At 42.4% G+C, this 18872-nt stretch overlaps 1 protein-coding gene across 1 annotated transcript in view; it reads right to left on the reverse strand.

Annotated features, from left to right (window-relative positions):
- The window catches only part of ADPRHL1 (ADP-ribosylhydrolase like 1), a 38464-nt gene that overhangs the window by 14485 nt on the left and 5107 nt on the right, over positions 1-18872 (reverse strand). The window contains exons 2-3 of the mRNA XM_077813753.1: positions 10191-10355; positions 1091-1216 (exon numbers count right to left, since the gene is read on the reverse strand). Of these exons, the coding sequence (XP_077669879.1) occupies positions 1091-1216; positions 10191-10355 (291 nt within the window). The remainder of the gene's footprint in view (positions 1-1090; positions 1217-10190; positions 10356-18872) is intronic.

Genomic DNA, 18872 nt, shown 5'->3' on the forward strand with positions numbered 1-18872 from the left:
TAAAGCCCCAATGCACAGCACTGGAACATGTGCTTAACTTCAAGCATATGAGTCAATGGTACTGCTCACATGTTTAAAGTTAAGCACTGACCTAAATGTCTTGCTGGATCAGGGCCTTATTCCTTATAAGAACATCCCCACCTTTTGGGCCATTCAATCTTTTTAGCACCTCAAGGTGTCAGACTATGCCATAATTCTGCTTCTCCCCACAGAATGCATTTTCCTGAGAACATGGTCAAAGAGCAAAGGTGCAATAAGAAGCATGCCACTCACTGGTGCGGATTGTGTGTTTGTTAAAGACGTGGTCAACATGAAACATCGAAATAAAACAGTACAGAATGCAACTAGTTGCATTAAGTTAGGAATACAATCATAAAGCCCTCATATGTGATTTGATTTGATATTTTGTTGGTGCCACTAGATTTATTAAATATGAAACTGTGCTATAGGGAAAAAGTTTGCTGATAGAGTAATGCTGGTCTTCAAGGAATTGTCAGGAGTAAAAATTGTCAGGAGTATTTTACGAAGTTACATCTCCAAATGAAACCATTACACCTGCTCCATGTCATAGTTCATTGTGTGTTTCTCTACTACTGTTTAAGTGGCACAGAAATATAAAAATGAACCTTCAGAACACAAACAAATGACATATTTGGATTTCTTCCTAAAACATGTGGATTTGGAAACATCTTGATATCCAATTTGCTCTCTTCACATCTATAGCTAGCATAATCTGATGAGGTAAGACCCCATAACAGAAAAACAGTATCTTCTGAAGGATAAACCTGCGTGTTCACAGGGTCTTCTGGATAAAAGTGAAATTGTTACACAGTAATTTGAGCAGGATAGTAACATGCAAATTCTTCAGTCATTACAAGTGATGTTTAAGGGGGTTTTCCACCCTACAGCTGGAGTTGCTATGTATTGAACAAATACCTCATGGATGGCATGGCTCAAGTCAGAACCTAGGGGTCTCCAGATACGGCAGTAGTTCAACCAAGTGAGCTAACAGGAGCTGTGCTAGTCTGTTCCAAATTGATTATTAGTCATACATATCACAGGCAAATAATTTTATTTCAGTGGATGTTACCTGTAGGGTGATTATGAGTCATTCGTCCACATTCGATGCTCACTTCAATAAGAGTTTCTAGCCTCTCAGGCTTCCAGTATTTCATCCCTAAACACATGGCTTTTGTAGCAGCTCCAAATCCAGAACCTACGTTAAAAAATGTTACAGACTTTAAAAAGGAAATAATTATACACAAAATGTAGAATGCCATTGGAAACAAGCATATTTTGCTAATTCAAATAACATTTAGGGAACAGCAAGCTATCAGTCAAACTGTACCGCAGTTTTCATAGCCTCACACATGGATCCGTGCCTCCACATGTGGAAACCTCATTACAATTGTCATTAAAAGTCCTGTAAGGAACACTGTAGGTGCACAAAAATAAGTGTTCTCCCTTTTCCCTTATTTCCCAGTGGGAGCAGCGATTGGCCGAACCTGTGGACGCAGCAGGTAAACAAACCGGCTTGGCCCGCCAGGGGCTTTCCCTGAACAAGCAGTGGACCGGCTTTGAGAACCACTGCTGTAGTGGTTTTAGACTTTTTTGCTCTGTCCCATAGGGTTGCACTCTTTTGTTCCAGTCCCACTTTGCCCACCATTTACAGACATGAAGGTCACTATCTTAAAACAAAAAAACTTCAAATCCAGACTCCAGCGAGAAACTGCTGAATTGGAATTCATTTGCAAATTGGATACTATTAATTTAGGCTTAAATAGAGACTGGGAGTGGCTAAGTCATTATGCAAGGTAGCCTATTTCCCCTTGTGTTTTCCTACCCCCCCCCCCCAGATGTTCTGGTTTAACTTGGATTTAAACTTGGAGAGTGGTCAGTTTGGATGAGCTATTACCAGCAGGAGAGTGAGTTTGTGTGTGTATGGGGGTGGGGGGTGTGTGAGAAAACCTGGATTTGTGCTGGAAATGGCCCACCTTGATTATCATGCACATTGTAGGGAGAGTGGTCACTTTGGATGAGCTATTACCAGCAGGATAGTGAGTTTGTGTGTGTGGTTTTTGGGAGGGGGGTGAGGGGGTGAGAGAACCTGGATTTGTGCAGGAAATGGCCCAACTTGATTATCATGCACATTGTGTAGAGAGTTGTCACTTTGGATGGGCTATCACCAGCAGGAGAGTGAATTTGTGTGGGGGGGTGGAGGGTGAGAAAACCTGGATTTGTGCTGGAAATGGCCCAACTTGATGATCACTTTAGATAAGCTATTACCAGCAGGACAGTGGGGTGGGAGGAGGTATTGTTTCATATTCTCTGTGTGTATATAAAGTCTGCTACAGTTTCCACGGTATGCATCCGATGAAGTGACCTGTAGCTCACGAAAGCTCATGCTCAAATAAATTGGTTAGTCTCTAAGGTGCCACAAGTCCTCCTTTTCTTGGTCCCCCTCTGTTTTTCATTCTTCTACATTCAAGTCAGTCTGTTTTCTTCTTCTCCTTCAAGCTGACATGGGCACCAGTGGGGGGAACATTGAGACCACGGGGGAGAGTCTTCCTCATCTCACTTCCATTCCCTAGTGCCATGATGGCCTCTAGCAGCTGAGTGGTGTAACTGCAGGAAAAGACCCCCTCAGTGCCTGTAGCCCTGGCCTAGAGCATGCTCAGTGCAGAGAGAAACTTGGAGAATTTAGCTGCCAAACCGTAACAAGACTCTCCATTTGGGTGTATTGGCAGAGTTACAGCAAAAGGTACATCTCTGATACCAGGGTGACCCACCTGTCAAATTTCAAGTCTTTGGTCTAGAGCATGGAGGGCCCAAAGCTACTCAATTAAATGGTTAGGAGAATTTTTTTTAACACTGGCAAAACAACATATTTCCCCATAATCTCTTAGAAACAGCTAAACCACGTTTGTTGAAGCCTTAAAAAAAATTCAGCCCAAGGCAAATGCCCAGCATGGAAAATTTCAGCCTGAACGATTAAAGTTTAGCAAGGTTCTGAGTCACTGAAAACAGGGTCTTACAATGGAAAACATTAGGCAACATTAACTACAATCACTGCCAGTTCAGCCTATAATACTAGAATCACTTCATCCTTTAATAAAAAGAAAAGGAGTACGTGTGGCACCTTAGAGACTAACAAATTTATTTGAGCATAAGCTTTCGTGAGCTATAGCTCACTTCATCCTTTAATGTAATTCAGCTACTTCTGAAACAGAATATGGCCATTATTTGACAGTGTACAGAAACAGCACACAACAGTTTATCACAAGAAGTGACTAGGATCACTGTATCCAGAGGAAACTGAGCACACAAAATTTATGTAGGCAATATGTAGTTACCCGCTCTGCAATTTTCTCCAGGACATGGAGGCCAACATAGCAACTTTTGCAAAAGTGAGACACTCTAGAATGACCACAAGAAACCAAGAATTTGGTTCTAACCTCATCTGAAAGATTAATCTCATCACCAGACTTTCAGTTCTACTGGAATCTTCTAATCTCATGAAGACATTTAGATGCTTGGGTATAGGGAATCCCTCACCTCAATTAAATTGTGCTCTGCTCTCAAGATTTAAAAAAAATCCTTCTTGAAATATACAGATCTGCATTTTTTAGAATAGTTTGGCAAAACACAAGATGAAGCAGTGGGGGCAAAAAACTTAACTGGCTTCAAGACCAAGCTTGATAAGTTATGGAAGGGATGGTATGATGAGACTGCCTACAATGGTATGTAGTTGATCTGTGACTGTTAACAGCAAATATTTCCAATGGCTAGTGATGGGACACTAGATAGATTGGGCTCTGAGTTACTACAGAGAATTCTTTCGTAGGTGTCTGACTGGTGCATCTTGCCCACCTTCTCAGGGTCTAACTGATCACCATATTTGAAGTTGGAAAAGAATTTTTGTCTGTGTCAGATTGGCAGAGACCCTGGAGGTGTTTTGCCTTCCTCTGCAGCATGGGGCATGGGTCACTTGCAGGTTTACACTAGTGTAATGGTTGATTCTCTGTAACTTGAAGTCTTTAAACCATGATTTGAGGACTTCAGTAACTCAGCCAGAGGTTAGGGGTCTATTACAGGAGTGGGTGGGCAAGGTCCTGTGGCCTGCAATATGCAGGAGGTCAGACTAGATGATCAGGATGGTCCCTTCTGACCTTAAAATCTATAAGTTTTCATTTTAGAGAACTCTAGCTTAAGGCATCCTAAAAACCATACCTCCAGCATGAGAAGAAGAAGAAGGAGAAGGCTGAGAAGAATAGATAGGAACCCGAAGAGCTAATTAAACTATGTAACGGTGATACTCTGTTTCTAGAGGTATATATAGCTTTCTCAGGGTCACCCATGCAGTCTCCGTCTGATTGAATTTCCTCAGACTCGGCTTAAAATCAGCTAGAGCATGCATAGTGCCCATCACAGGGGCATTGCCCAGTCCCTGACACACAGGAGGAGTAAATGGACTGGAGTTGCCAGGATTACTTTCCTTCCCTCCCAGAAGCTGTGTTGAGGAACTGAGCATGTGAGAGCAGACCTATTCATGTTGAAGAGAGTTGGCTGCAGAAGGGCAAAAATAAACAATGATGGCATGCACTGCAGTGTTTTGGTCCTGATATTGCATCAATATTTGATGCTGTTGAGTGGTGTTGATGCAGTGTCATATCACAGCGATACAGTATCATATCAACCCAGTGAGATTTACATTACTATATTTTAGGTTTCAGAGTAACAGCCGTGTTAGTCTGTATTCGCAAAAAGAAAAGGAGTACTTGTGGCACCTTAGAGACTAACCAATTTATTTGAGCATGAGCTTTCGTGAGCTACAGCTCACTTCATCAGATGCATACCGTGGAAACTGCAGCAGACTTTATATATACACAGAGAATATGAAACAATACCTCCTCCCACCCCACTGTCCTGCTGGTAATAGCTTATCTAGAGTAATCTTCAGGTTAGGCCATTTCCAGCACAAATCCAGGTTTTCTCACCCTCCACCCCCCCACACAAATTCACTCTCCTGCTGGTGATAGCCCATCCAAAGTGACAACTCTTTACACAATGTGCATGATAATCAAGTTAGGCCATTTCCTCTCATAAAAAACCAACCTTCCACACAAACTTCCTCGTGGCTGGATTTTACTAAAACTAGACAAGCCATTTACAACGCACACTTTGCTTCTCTACAAAAGAAAAAGGACACTAAACTTTCTAAACTACTACATGCTACAAGGGGCCACAGCAATGGTTCCCTCAACCCACCTAGCAATATTGTTAACCTATCCAACTATACTCTCAGCCCAGCAGAAGCAGCTGTTCTATCCCGGGGCCTCTCCTTCTGCCCCTCCACCCCCACGAACATGATACAGTTCTGTGGTGACCTAGAATCCTATTTTCGACGTCTCCGACTCAAGGAATATTTCCAAAATACCTCTGAACAACATACTAATCCACAGAGGTCTCCCTACCAACACTACAGAAAGAAGGATTCTAGGTGGACTCCTCCTGAAGGTCGAAACAGCAGACTGGACTTCTACATAGAGTGCTTCCGCCGACGTGCACGGGCTGAAATTGTGGAAAAGCAGCATCACTTGCCCCATAACCTCAGCCATGCGGAACGCAATGCCATCCACAGCCTCAGAAACAACTCTGACATCATAATCAAAAACGCTGACAAAGGAGGTGCTGTTGTCATCATGAATAGGTCGGAATATGAACAAGAGGCTGCTCGGCAGCTCTCCAACACGAGTTTCTACAAGCCATTACCCTATGATCCCACTGAGAGTTACCAAAAGCAACTACAGCATTTGCTCAAGAAACTTCCTGAAAAAGCACAAGATCAAATCCACACAGACACACCCCTGGAACCCCGACCTGGGATATTCTATCTACTACCCAAGATCCATAAACCTGGAACTCCTGGGCGCCCCATCATTTCAGGCATTGGCACCCTGACAGCAGGATTGTCTGGCTATGTAGACTCCCTCCTCAGGCCCTACGCTACCAGCACTCCCAGCTACCTTCGAGACACCACTGACTTCCTGAGGAAACTTCAATCCATCGGTGATCTTCCTGATAACACCATCCTGGCCACTATGGATGTAGAAGCCCTCTACACCAACATTCCACACAAAGATGGACTACAAGCCGTCAGGAACACTATCCCCGATAATGTCACGGCTAACCTGGTGGCTGAACTTTGTGACTTTGTCCTTACCCATAACTATTTCACATTTGGGGACAATGTATACCTTCAGATCAGCGGCACTGCTATGGGTACCCGCATGGCCCCACAGTATGCCAACATTTTTATGGCTGATTTAGAACAACGCTTCCTCAGCTCTCGTCCCCTAAAGCCCCTACTCTACTTGCGCTATATTGATGACATCTTCATCATCTGGACCCATGGAAAAGAAGCCCTTGAGGAATTCCACCATGATTTCAACAATTTCCATCCCACCACCAACCTCAGCCTGGTCCAGTCCACACAAGAGATCCACTTTCTGGACACTACAGTGCTAATAAACAATGGTCACATAAACACCACCCTATACCGGAAACCTACTGACCGCTATTCCTACCTGCATGCCTCCAGCTTTCACCCTGACCACACCACACGATCCATCGTCTACAGCCAAGCTCTGCGATACAACCGCATTTGCTCCAACCCCTCAGACAGAGACAAACACCTACAAGATCTCTGTCAAGCTTTCTTACAACTACAATACCCACCTGCGGAAGTAAAGAAACAGATTGATAGAGCCAGAAGAGTTCCCAGAAGTTACCTACTACAGGACAAGCCTAACAAAGAAAATAACAGAACGCCACTAGCCGTCACCTTCAGCCCCCAACTAAAACCCCTCCAACGCATTATTAAGGATCTACAACCTATCCTAAAGGATGACCCAACACTCTCACAAATCTTGGGAGACAGGCCAGTCCTTGCCTACAGACAGCCCCGCAACCTGAAGCAAATACTCACCAACAACCACATACCACACAACAGAACCACTAACCCAGGAACTTATCCTTGCAACAAAGCCCGTTGCCAATTGTGCCCACATATCTATTCAGGGGACACCATCACAGGGCCTAATAACATCAGCCACACTATCAGAGGCTCGTTCACCTGCACATCCACCAATGTGATTTATGCCATCATGTGCCAGCAATGCCCCTCTGCCATGTACATTGGTCAAACTGGACAGTCTCTACGTAAAAGAATAAATGGACACAAATCAGATGTCAAGAATTATAACATTCATAAACCAGTCGGAGAACACTTCAATCTCTCTGGTCACGCAATCACAGACATGAAGGTCGCTATCTTAAAACAAAAAAACTTCAAATCCAGACTCCAGCGAGAAACTGCTGAATTGAAATTCATTTGCAAATTGGATACTATTAATTTAGGCTTAAATAGAGACTGGGAGTGGCTAAGTCATTATGCAAGGTAGCCTATTTCCTCTTGTTTTTTCCTACCCCCCCCCCCCCCAGGTTTAACTTGGATTTAAACTTGGAGAGTGGTCAGTTTGGATGAGCTATTACCAGCAGGAGAGTGAGTTTGTGTGTGTATGGGGGTGGGTTTTTGGAGGGGGGTGAGGGAGTGAGAGAACCTGGATTTGTGCAGGAAATGGCCTAACTTCATTATCATGCACATTGTGTAAAGAGTCGTCACTTTGGATGGGCTATCACCAGCAGGAGAGTGAATTTGTGTGGGGGGGTGGAGGGTGAGAAAACCTGGATTTGTGCTGGAAATGGCCTAACCTGAAGATTACTCTAGATAAGCTATTACCAGCAGGACAGTGGGGTGGGAGGAGGTATTGTTTCATATTCTCTGTGTATATATAAAGTCTGCTGCAGTTTCCACGGTATGCATCTGATGAAGTGAGCTGTAGCTCACGAAAGCTCATGCTCAAATAAATTGGTTAGTCTCTAAGGTGCCACAAGTACTCCTTTTCTTATTACTATATTTTAGTGACTGTGACTATTTCATTTGTTGATAAAGTGGCTCTCTGGTTCTTCAAGGTTAAACTGTATGTATATGTGTGTATATATTACTAAATATATAGCTTATTTAACCTTGAAGACCTGGAGAGTCACAAATTAAATAGTCAGAGAGACCCTCAAATATATATTATGTATATACACCAATCTCTCACTATGTGACAGAGAACAGTGCTAAAGGATGGTAGGGTTATCAGTGAAGAAAAAATTGGTCTTGGGAGTTTAATGCTGTAGCTATCTGAACGAAGATAATATAATCAGATCTTTCGTTTTCCGCCACTGAAGAATTACACTGAAAAGATTATCTATCTATAGGGTGACCAGACATCCCATTTTAAAGGGACAGTCCGGTATTTAAGTCCTCCTGCAGGTGTCCTGACTTTTTCTTAAAAACAGGCAAATTGTCCGGTATTTTCTGTCTCACCCCCATCAGTACTGGCAGGTCCTGTTGCTGGCCAGATCCCTGATTGCCAGCTGCCTGCCCACCACCGGTGAGTGTGTTTGTGTGTGGGGGGTCAAGTGGCCAACAATAGGGGTGGGTGTGCAAGGCTGTTGGCGGGGCAAAGCTGCAGTATATGGGGGTGGCCGCTCCCACTGCGAGGCCCTCAGTGCAGCCCCCGCTGAGTGTTGGCTCTTGACCAGCAGGGTCCCATCCCCCAGCCTGTTTCTGGATGGCACTGGCTGGGCATTGCAAGCTCCGGTGGCTGGGGAGTGAGGGCAGGCACCAGGTAGTGGCTGGCTACATGTTGCCTCTGCTGCCCACCCATTGGCCCTTTACATGCTCCCCCTCTCACTGTCCTCTCCCTGCTTTGCCCCTTCACCCTCCCCCCCTGCCCCAGCCCCGCTGCTCCTCCATATCTCCCTTGGCAGGACGTGTCCCATTCCCAGCGGTGTGCTGAGAACCAGCCCCTGGACGGAGCGCTCAGCTCATCAGCAGCCTGGCTGGCAGGCTCCTTCTGTCCCCCACTGCCTCTGGCTGGGCTGGCGCCACAGGAAAGCCCAAGACCCTCCAGCCCTCAGCACTGGCCCGGAGGAGCCGAGCCCTGGTGCACAATGCATCCTAAAGGGCGTAGCCACTTCTTGCCCATGCTGTAGCCGGGGGACAGGAGGCAGCTGGGTTATATCGGTGGTCAGCAGCAGCCTGGAGGTGTTAGCTGCCTCTCAACACTGTGAGGGCAGGAAGAGACAAGCTACTTTCAGCCACAGGAGAGCAGGGAGGGAGGGAAGAGATGAGCTCTTCAAAGACATGAGCCAGGTCATCGCTTCTCCCACCTCCCCTGTGGCTGGAAGCAGCTCCCATCCTTTCCCTCCCACACAGTGCCAAAAGGCTGCCGCTGGCCACATTCTGGTGTGAACCCTGGCAGAAATCTAGAGAGGGGAGGCATGTGACCCTGCTTGCCCCACCCATGTGTTGCCTTGGGAAGATGCAGCGCCAGTTATCAGGAGAGGCGGGTCCATCCTGGGGGCCCAGCCAGGCATGGAGCATGGAGAGTGCCAGGCAGGAAGGGGTTGGGTTGGTCAGTCACCCCCCTCATGTGAGAGAGGTGTACGGGAATGTGCGTGTGTCACCTCTCCCGGTGTAAACCCTAAAGCCTTAGGGGTAAGAAGGTAAATAAAAAGAATCCAACTACGCTGTATTTATTTTAACAGGGGCTCAGTCAACTTGATGTTAATTTGAACGTTTGTACTGCATAGTTGTGATTGATTGCCATTGAACTCGCTTGAATACAAGTAATTTTACCAGGTGTCCTGTATTCAGCATAGGGAAATATGATCACCCTATCTATCTATCTCAACTGCAAGCTCAACAATTTGTCTTTTTCAGTGGGATCATTAAAAAGATCAAAAACTAGAGAAACAAAAATGGAAACATGGTGGAAAATAGTCTTTAAAATAAACATGAAATTCAGTGACAAAATTCTGGACCCAGAAGCATACAGCCAGGAATAAAGTTTCTTTAAATAGATGTTAAGCAGGCCAGAGTTGATTTACAAAAGGACATAGTGCCCTACAAAAGGAATTTCTTGCATATCACTTGCCATTTTTGGACAAACCTAGCATTGTTACAGTAGTAATATCTTATTTGTGGCGGGGAAAAATAATCTATTTCTAGATATTTAACCTTAAAATAAATGTGTTATTAACTATCAATATATAACAGATAGAAAATACTGTACCCTTTTCATTAAATGGTGTGTGCCAAGCTAGGAGATAGTTATCTGGTTTTAACTGTGAGCAACCTTCAATGGTAGCGGGGTCTGACCATTTCCCTGGAAGTTTGTCAATAATCTCAACATAGCGTTTTACCAAGTCACGATACAGGTCTTCTAAACACCAGTAATCTGTTCAGAATAAAGAATAAAGGACCATTATAAGTGGTAAAAGAAGAGGGGAATCATGCAACCCAATCATGCATTTTTCAAATACTACTATTTTTCATTTCTAATTTATGTGAAGATTTGTTAAACATAAATGAATACAAACCCCTTTATACAAACCATTAAAACAGTCCTGGAGAGGGTACATCTGCATCTCCATCCAAATTGCAATAAATAATATAAACAAGCAAAAGCAGAAAACACTAGAGAGACATATTTTCATTTAGTTAGTTAGTTATTATTTTAATTCCCTCCAGTGACTGTTGCTTCAGCGCCCATTTAGGCCCTCATTGAACAAGGTACTTAAACATGTGCCTCACTTTAAGGCCGTGAGAAGTCCCTTTGACTTTAATGTGGCTATTCAAGTGCTTAAAATTATGTACATGCTTTAATACCTTGACAAACCAGAGTCTCTGAGTTTATATGTGGACACTAGTCCAGTTCAAGACTGAATTACCCTGTTTAAAAAATTGCCACTCGCTAGTTTTCAATTCTACTGGTTCATGCGTAATTAAGCACAGGGGCAAATTAGTGGTTTTTAATATATTTTTATTAATTGTAAATTTTATATAATTATTGATCATTTATTTAGATTTGCGGACTTTTTGGTGCAGAGGTCCATGTCTTCCTATATTTCTTCAGTGTCCAACACAATGAACTCTTGATCCTCGGTGGGTGTTACCATGATATAAATTATGATGATGAGGATGGTTAATAATAATAGTGAATCTCTATACTCTTTGTGATTTTCTTAGCAAATGCAGGGGCGGCCCTAGACTAGCTGCCAGCAACTGGTGCCATAGGCGAACCATGCAGTCATGTCCCCCCACCCCCAAGCCCCAAGGGCAGATCTAGGCTGAGGTTTTTGGTAAACTGGGAACCATTTTGCCCCTTTTTTCCTTTTAATGTTTTTTAAGCATTTTTTTTTAAACATTGGCTTAATTATTCGGTTTGTCCGTAGGTCCAACCAATGTTTCTGAGATCAGATAAAATAGAGACACGAAATTTTCAGAATAGATTTGTACACAACAGCTAGATGATATTTCAGTCCGATTTCAAATAGAAATGAATTAAAATGTTAATTATAATTTTTTATTACAAATCCAAAACCATCCATTACGCTATCCTGCTTTAACTGCCATTACCACCACATCCAATATAGAAAGAAATAAGAAAACTCTTCAATTAATTTTAACCTGTATTTAAAAAACACTCCGAATAAAAAATGCTCTGGGCTCTTAAAACATGACTTTTCTTGGTTTAAGTTTTGAAAATTCAGTCACTAGTTCTTTTAGATCCAATTTTCCAGCTATTTCATGCTCTATTGACATTGTGGCAAGTCCAACAAGTCTCTCTTGCACCATTGTTGAATGCAGATAAGTTTTTATCAATTTTAACTTGAGAAGCTTCGTTCCCCACTAGCTACAGAAACTGGCAAAGTTAAAAGGATGCGTAGAGTTATAAAAATGTTTGGAAAATTGTCTGTGAGTTTATTTTCACAAACAAACTTCAGTACTTCTTCAGGAGTGGAATGTGTCTTAAGTGGTCTTGTAAAAGCCTGAAGCTTACTACACAAATCTGTAGCATCAATGTCTTTTGAATTTTCACGAGTCAATGCCAACTACAGTTTTATACAAAATTCTCTTATCTGTTTTGCTGTTTTCTTTTGCAAGCTGTGGATATCATACAGACAGCCAAATACTGACTGCTGCATCTGTTGCAATCTTTCGTCAACCGAGTGAATAGCAGTATCAAGGACTGTGAAGTAGAAATTCACTTTGAACCTTTGTTTTGGGTTCTGAATGGGTGTGTCTCATCCTTCATATGAAAACTGCTGTTTCTTTTGCCGAATGCGAACTGGCTCTGGTTCAAATTCTGTCGGAAAGTCTATTTCTTCAGCAAGCTTAAGAGAATCTATCAGTGTTCTTTCGAACCCTTCATCACTTCTGAATTTCTCCAGAATATTTTTAGTTTGCTACAATTTTTGAATAGCAGAATGTACGTTCAAGTTCTTTTCCTGAAGCTGCTTACTAGTGAGGTTAATTTTGAAAAGGATATTATACCACAAAATGAGTGAAGTCACAAATTTGAACTCGGAAAGGCCATTTGCAAGAGCTTCTGCATCTGAACGTGCCATATTGCCAGATGATCCAGAAATTTCAATTAGGGCATCATAAATGTTTCCAAGTTCATAGCAAAGAGGCTTCAAAGCATCAATGCAACCCTCCCATCTTGTCTGACTACGTGGTTTCACAGTTAGAGAATTCACATGGCAAGTCAGAATCTCCCAACGGCGTGTTGAGCCTGAGAAAAACACATAAACATGTTACACCAGGTCAAAGAAACTGCTTGCCTCCAAACAGCATCTAGCAGCATAATTGACAACCAAATTCAGAGAATGCACACTGCAAGGAACAAAAAAGGCCCTAGGATTGATTTCCATCATTCTCCTTTGCACACCTTTGTCTTTACCCTTCATATTACTCCCATTATCATAGCCTTGGCCATATAAATTTTCAACAGATAACGACATTGTTTCAAGCTCTTGTAGAATAGTTTCAGTCATAAATGCTTCAGTTGTCTCCTTCAGTGGTACGAAACCCAAAAAATGTTCCCTATGAGCACTTTAACATTATCTTTGTCAGCAGACTTTTCCATATCTACAAAACGAATGATCATCATCATTTGTTCAATATGACTCACATCTGATGTACAGTCCAGTATTATTGAAAAGTATTTTGCAGAATGGGCAGGTTCTACAATTTTCTTTTTAATGGCATTTGCTAGGATTTGAATCAGTTCATTCTGCATATTTTTTCCTAAGTAATGAATCTGTGTTTCATGATCAGTTATTTTACGTAGGTACTCCTTCATGACTGGATCAAACAAAGCTAGGTATTCAACAAATTTTAAAAAGTTTCCATTACCTGGAGTGTAATTTTTCATTTCTACTGCAGCCGTGGAATGCTAAATTTTGCCCACTGAGAATACTCACTAAACAGACACTCTAATACTTGTTGCCAATATTCTTCTTTTTTCCTTGATCACACATACATTTTCTTCATCAGTAGTTTTTCCTTTTTTCAATCATAATTCAAGTTCTTTCCAATTTTGAAAACATTCCACATGTTCTGTACTCTTTCATGTGAAGAGAGAATTGAAGATATGTTTTTCCAGTCCTTCGAACCATTTTCAGTAAGTGATGTACCAATTGCTTGATTTCTAAACAACTTGCAGCAAAAGCAAAACACAGAGTCCTTTGACACTGAATATTGTAACCAGTTTCAATGAATTTCTTCCCCATTAATGAGTTTCCTCTTGTAATGCTGAGCAGAGAATTTTCTTTTATTTCCATCCTTAGGGAAGGGAAAATCATGAACTGGTTTGGGTCCATGTTCCACGAGAATTTGCTGCACACTGTCATCACATCTGGGCCATGAAGCTGGGTCCCCATATGGTAACTTGTTTGTGACTTCCTCATCCTTTCTTCCTTCTACTTTATTTACTTCAATTTCTGCATGTGTCTCTTAAGGTGAATAAATTTTCTCCAACTTCCATATCAGTCTGATGCTGTGAGCTGCCTTCATCTAGAAATAAGTTTCTATCATCTTGAGTTTCCAAACTGTTTTTTTGTGGATGTGAGCTACCCTCATCTCGAAGTAATATACCTTCATCTTGATGTTCCAAACTGCTTCCATGCGGATGTGAGCTAACCTCCTCTCCAAGTAAAATTCCCTCATCTGGATGCTGTGAACTGCTTCCATCTTTATTTGGATTAAAGTGACAATACTTCAGGAAGGATCCCTACTGTTTTGCTTGGTCCTTTTCTTTCTCAGCCTTTCATTTACGATACTCAGCTCCTGAGGGTTTTCTTTTTCCTCTTTCTGACATGGGGCATTTGAATATTGTAATGTACTGTGCTCCTGACAGCAAGCATTATAGCTTTAAGGATGGCTGGCACACCCACCACATGGCTGGCAATTTAAAGCACATTGCAGCCATCCCAACATGTCTTTTCACTGCTTAAAGGTTCAATGATTAGTAACATACACTCACTTACCTATTAAAACAGTCAGTTACAGCATTTACATGGAAATAAAATGACCTTTTTTGACGTTATAACCTGACACCGGTTGTTTGGAAAGTAATCCGCTTCCTCGCGGTTACCCGCTTGGAGTGTGACGTCATCACTTTTGTAGTCTATTAAGCATTAATACTGTTACTTTTCTTTTATTGACCTTATTTATTACATGTGAACCAGTTATAACAAAGAAAAGTTCATAATTATACAGCCCGATAATAACACTAAGGTTTAATAACTCTTAAAGATACTCACATTTTGGATTTATAACGCTGAAAGATGTTATTCTTTATTCTTTGGCACCAAGAAACACAATTTTCCACAGTATTCGCTTGATTCTTAACCATCTACCTGTGACGTGTGTTAAAATGACCATTTGACATGTTTCAACTCACAACATCTCCGCTCTACATGAATTTCCGGCTATGCGATCTTGATGTATATTTGAGTTAGGTGTCACTAGCATTGCAGCTCTTGCTGCTGGCAGATGTGTTTCATTGTGGCTGAGTTATTGCTTATCAAAATTGCAGAGTGGGTCATCTTGACCCTATGTCGCAAATTGAAAAAAAATTTCACTAAAATATTATTTATTTTTGCAGTAAATAAAGGATCTGACATATTAATAAATTCTCAGAAATGTAGAGAAATGAATTATAATTCATATTTCCTCTGTACGCGCACAGGAATTGAAATAATGACATCATTATTTTATTTGTATTTTTTTTCATCTTTTTCTTTTTTTTTCATTTTCTTTTTTTTTTTCATTTGATTTTTCTCCCCTCGAATTTGGCACCCAATTTAACTTGGCACCCTAGGTGACCACCTAGTTCACCTATATGGATGGACCACCCTGAAATGATTCTCTGAAACATGGTCATTAACTACATTTATTTGTTGGTTATTTCTACTGTGCTGAAACCTGAGGTCTTCACTAAGAGCCCTTAGTCATGTTGAATAATACATTGCTTCTTCAGTAGGGCTACCTGTTGGAGTAAATTACTAAGTGCACCAACACCTCATCAGCTCATTCCAATTGGGCTTAAAAGAATGCACCTGGACCCTTGAGGGAAGAGAGACCTGGTGAGTCAGGGCTGCCTGGGTCAGTTAGGAAAGGGCTGATGAGATCTGCCAGAGACCGGGGCAGGGGCAGGGGTGCAGAAGGTCCCTTTAGGAAGCTGCAGATGGTTCCTGGGGAAGGCTGGAGAGCAACAAGGGGGGGTTTGCTGGCTAACTTCCTCAAGCCAGAGAATCAGGGCTGGAGACCAGAAAGCAGCAGAGGGAAGTACCTGCTGGCTCTATGCTGGAGAGCTGAAGTGGAGAGCCAAAGAGGGCTGAAGGCAGGGAGCAGCTGATGCGCTTACTCACTGACATCTCCACACTGAAGAGCTGGATCCAGGGGAACTGTGAGAGAGCCAGGGGGACAGAGGGATGCTCTCCTGGTGAAGATGCACTTCCAGCAGAGAGGCTGTGGGGATTCCTGCTGGGAAGAGTGGGGTTGCACTCCATCCGGCCAGAGCAGAGGGACGGAAAATTACTGACTGGGAGCCTCAGTGTGGTGGAAGATACCAGAGTGTTGTATGGAAAGACTCACAGCAGAGATGCTGGTGGGCTGCCCACTGGGAAGAGTGGGGTGTTAAGGACAGTGTACACTGGGTGTAGGAAACTGATTATGTTTGGGACTTTTGTTGGGGATTTTTTGAATGATGTTTTGGTAATAAACTGGCCCCAAGGAGGGCTGTTATTCAAGCAAGAGAGCCTGAAATTGAGTTACTGGGAACTCTGAATGGGGAAACTGAGGCAGGAGTACCTGTTGGGCTGCAGGATGGTGCTCTATGACAGGAACAAATAGTGAAAATCACATGCCTCAGGCATCCTGTGGGGAAAGCTCATCTAATAACCCCTCTATTTCAGTCACTGTCCAGTTCTTCAGAATAATGGAAGAGAGTCAATTTAAGGCAAGGAATGCAGGCTCATAATCCAGGGATGTTCTTTAAATGACCATATATGCAGTAAAACAAGGTTAAAAACAGCAGTTTCCCTTCTTCCATCTGTAGCGTATCATATAAAACATATCCCTCAACCCACATGGAATCCCAGAGGAGCAAGGACATCTTCAAGCCACCCCCTGCCCCCCATTTCAGACTTAGCCAGATGCCATTTTATGTAGGTGGGAAACAAGAGGCAGAAATGTATCAGTTGGGTAGGCACATGGTTCCTTGCACATCAGCTACCTGGAGCTAATGGAAGGGCTTTTGCCACCAGAAGGTGGATTAAGAACCAGGCCTGTTCTTGTATCCTTTTAAAAAGAACATGGTAGCATAAACTGCTTGGAGATGAAATCACAGAGATTGGCAAATATTTGCCTACTACTATAAAAGCTGTCTTCAATACCAAATCTATCTTCAATACTCTGGTCTAGAACATCCTGGGACCGCCTCAGTAGTAGTATCTTGACGGGTCCTGTATCTGCAGACTCACAGGGGAATTTTTCAAGTTGTTATCTCAGCAATTAAGCCCACTAGAGATAGAAGCTTGTTTTTCTTCAAAACTGAAGCCTGATTATTTAAGTGCTTGTTCATGTCAGGAAGGACATGACTGGTTTCAGTCATATCTGTATGGTTTCTCCTGCTCTTGGTAATATCAAGAGGTATCTTGATCCTCCTTCCATGCAATAAAGCATGCACTGAAAGAGCTCCTGGGATTGCTTCAACCTTTGTTCCTGGATGAGACTTTCTGCTTGGATGTTTGGCCAGATTCATGGGACCTAGGCTTTAGCTGAGTTGGTATGAGTATCAGCTGCCATTGCTGCTTGTTGCATATCCTTTCTCAGGTGCTCTGGCTGGCAAGATTGCAGTTCTGTGGTCATGCAAATGGAGAGGCTGACTGCTGTAGGAAATGTAGATTTGAATTGTGGTTTTACCATCTATGCTTTTGACAGCAGTAATTAATGGGACTCAAATAGCACTTGAATGTTGAAACTCTATGCTTTGCCTTAACAAAGTGAAGAGTAAAAAAGAATCATTGTGATTTTTTTCCTTAGAGGGATGTTACCAGAAGAAAAAAAATCAAGATTTTAAACACCAAAAAAGGTCCTGTTTAAGGAACAACTGAAAGGTAAAGTGCTGATGACTGTTGTGGTGAATACATTACAGAAGAAAAGGCACTTGTCTGTCACTTCCCAGTCTTTATTAAAAAACTGACTTCCTGGTATAATCTCTCTGGGAAAAAATCACACTTACACATTGCTTTGTTGGAGAAGATGTGAAGGAGTATAAGAATAATACAGTAACATAACTGAAAACAGTTACCATTCTTCATGATTCCTCATTCCCCACTCACTTGCTCTATGTCATCAACATAGATGCTTGAATGAATACTGCCATTATAATGGAAAAGCCATTCAACTTCAGTACTGGTTTTGTGTCCATTTGATACAAATCTTTCAGCTTTTAGAATCACACTACAGACTCTAGGCCCTATCCTGCCAACTGACTCTCATGGGAGACCCTAACTTCAGTGTGGCTGTGTGGGAACAAAAGACCACCAGCACTGAGAAGCTGACAGGTCCTTCCATTGTAAGGTTTTCACAACACAGACCATGTCTGCTCTTGTGTTTATACAGTGCTTAGAGGAATGGGGCAGACCCTCAGTTGGAACCTCTGGATGCTACTAATTACAAAACACGTACACAAAAGGTGAGGTGAAAGAAGAGGAAATAATGAAATGTTCTTGCAGCTGCCACAAGGGATCACTAAGTGTGTTATTAACCAATACAGCTAATAGGATTTTTTCCCCGTTTTTACTTTTTTGGGATCAGGGGTCTTCCAAATCTCTGATGAAGTTTCCCCCTTCTATGTACATTCAGCCTTACGCTCCTCAGTCTGCATCAAGGCCACCATCTTGGATGAGGAAGGCAGGAGCCTTCAGATGCTGCCAATGCTGCTCCTTAAGCTTCAAATGAGAGAAAACGATCCATTTAGCAGCAGCTTCACAAAGTCACAGGTACAAGCAGTAGCTGAATAGGCCCAATAGACCTGGTTCCACTGACTTGAGTTTTACTCCATTGATTTCAATGCTTTGACACAACTCTGAAATGAGAATCGGGTCCAATATCTTTTATTTGCTTTCAGCCCACCACGGTGTTATGGACTGCTCTAGTTCTGTTTTTCTTCAGGTCATACGATAAAAGTTCATTCATTATGCTTGTGTTCTTTCCAGGCATGTGGCTATGGGCTGAAGAGTCGTCACTAAAATTCCCGTCTCCAATTTGCAGCTGTCTCAGTAGTCCAGTCACACATTTTGTTATAGTTTCTCCAGGCAGTGTGTACGGCATTCAAAGTGCAGGATAAACACAGTCGGACATTGATCCTGGGCAAATGAGTTGAGTGGATGATATGAAC

Source organism: Eretmochelys imbricata, chromosome 1, assembly GCF_965152235.1.
Source record: "Eretmochelys imbricata isolate rEreImb1 chromosome 1, rEreImb1.hap1, whole genome shotgun sequence".
NCBI classification, from domain to species: domain Eukaryota; kingdom Metazoa; phylum Chordata; order Testudines; family Cheloniidae; genus Eretmochelys; species Eretmochelys imbricata.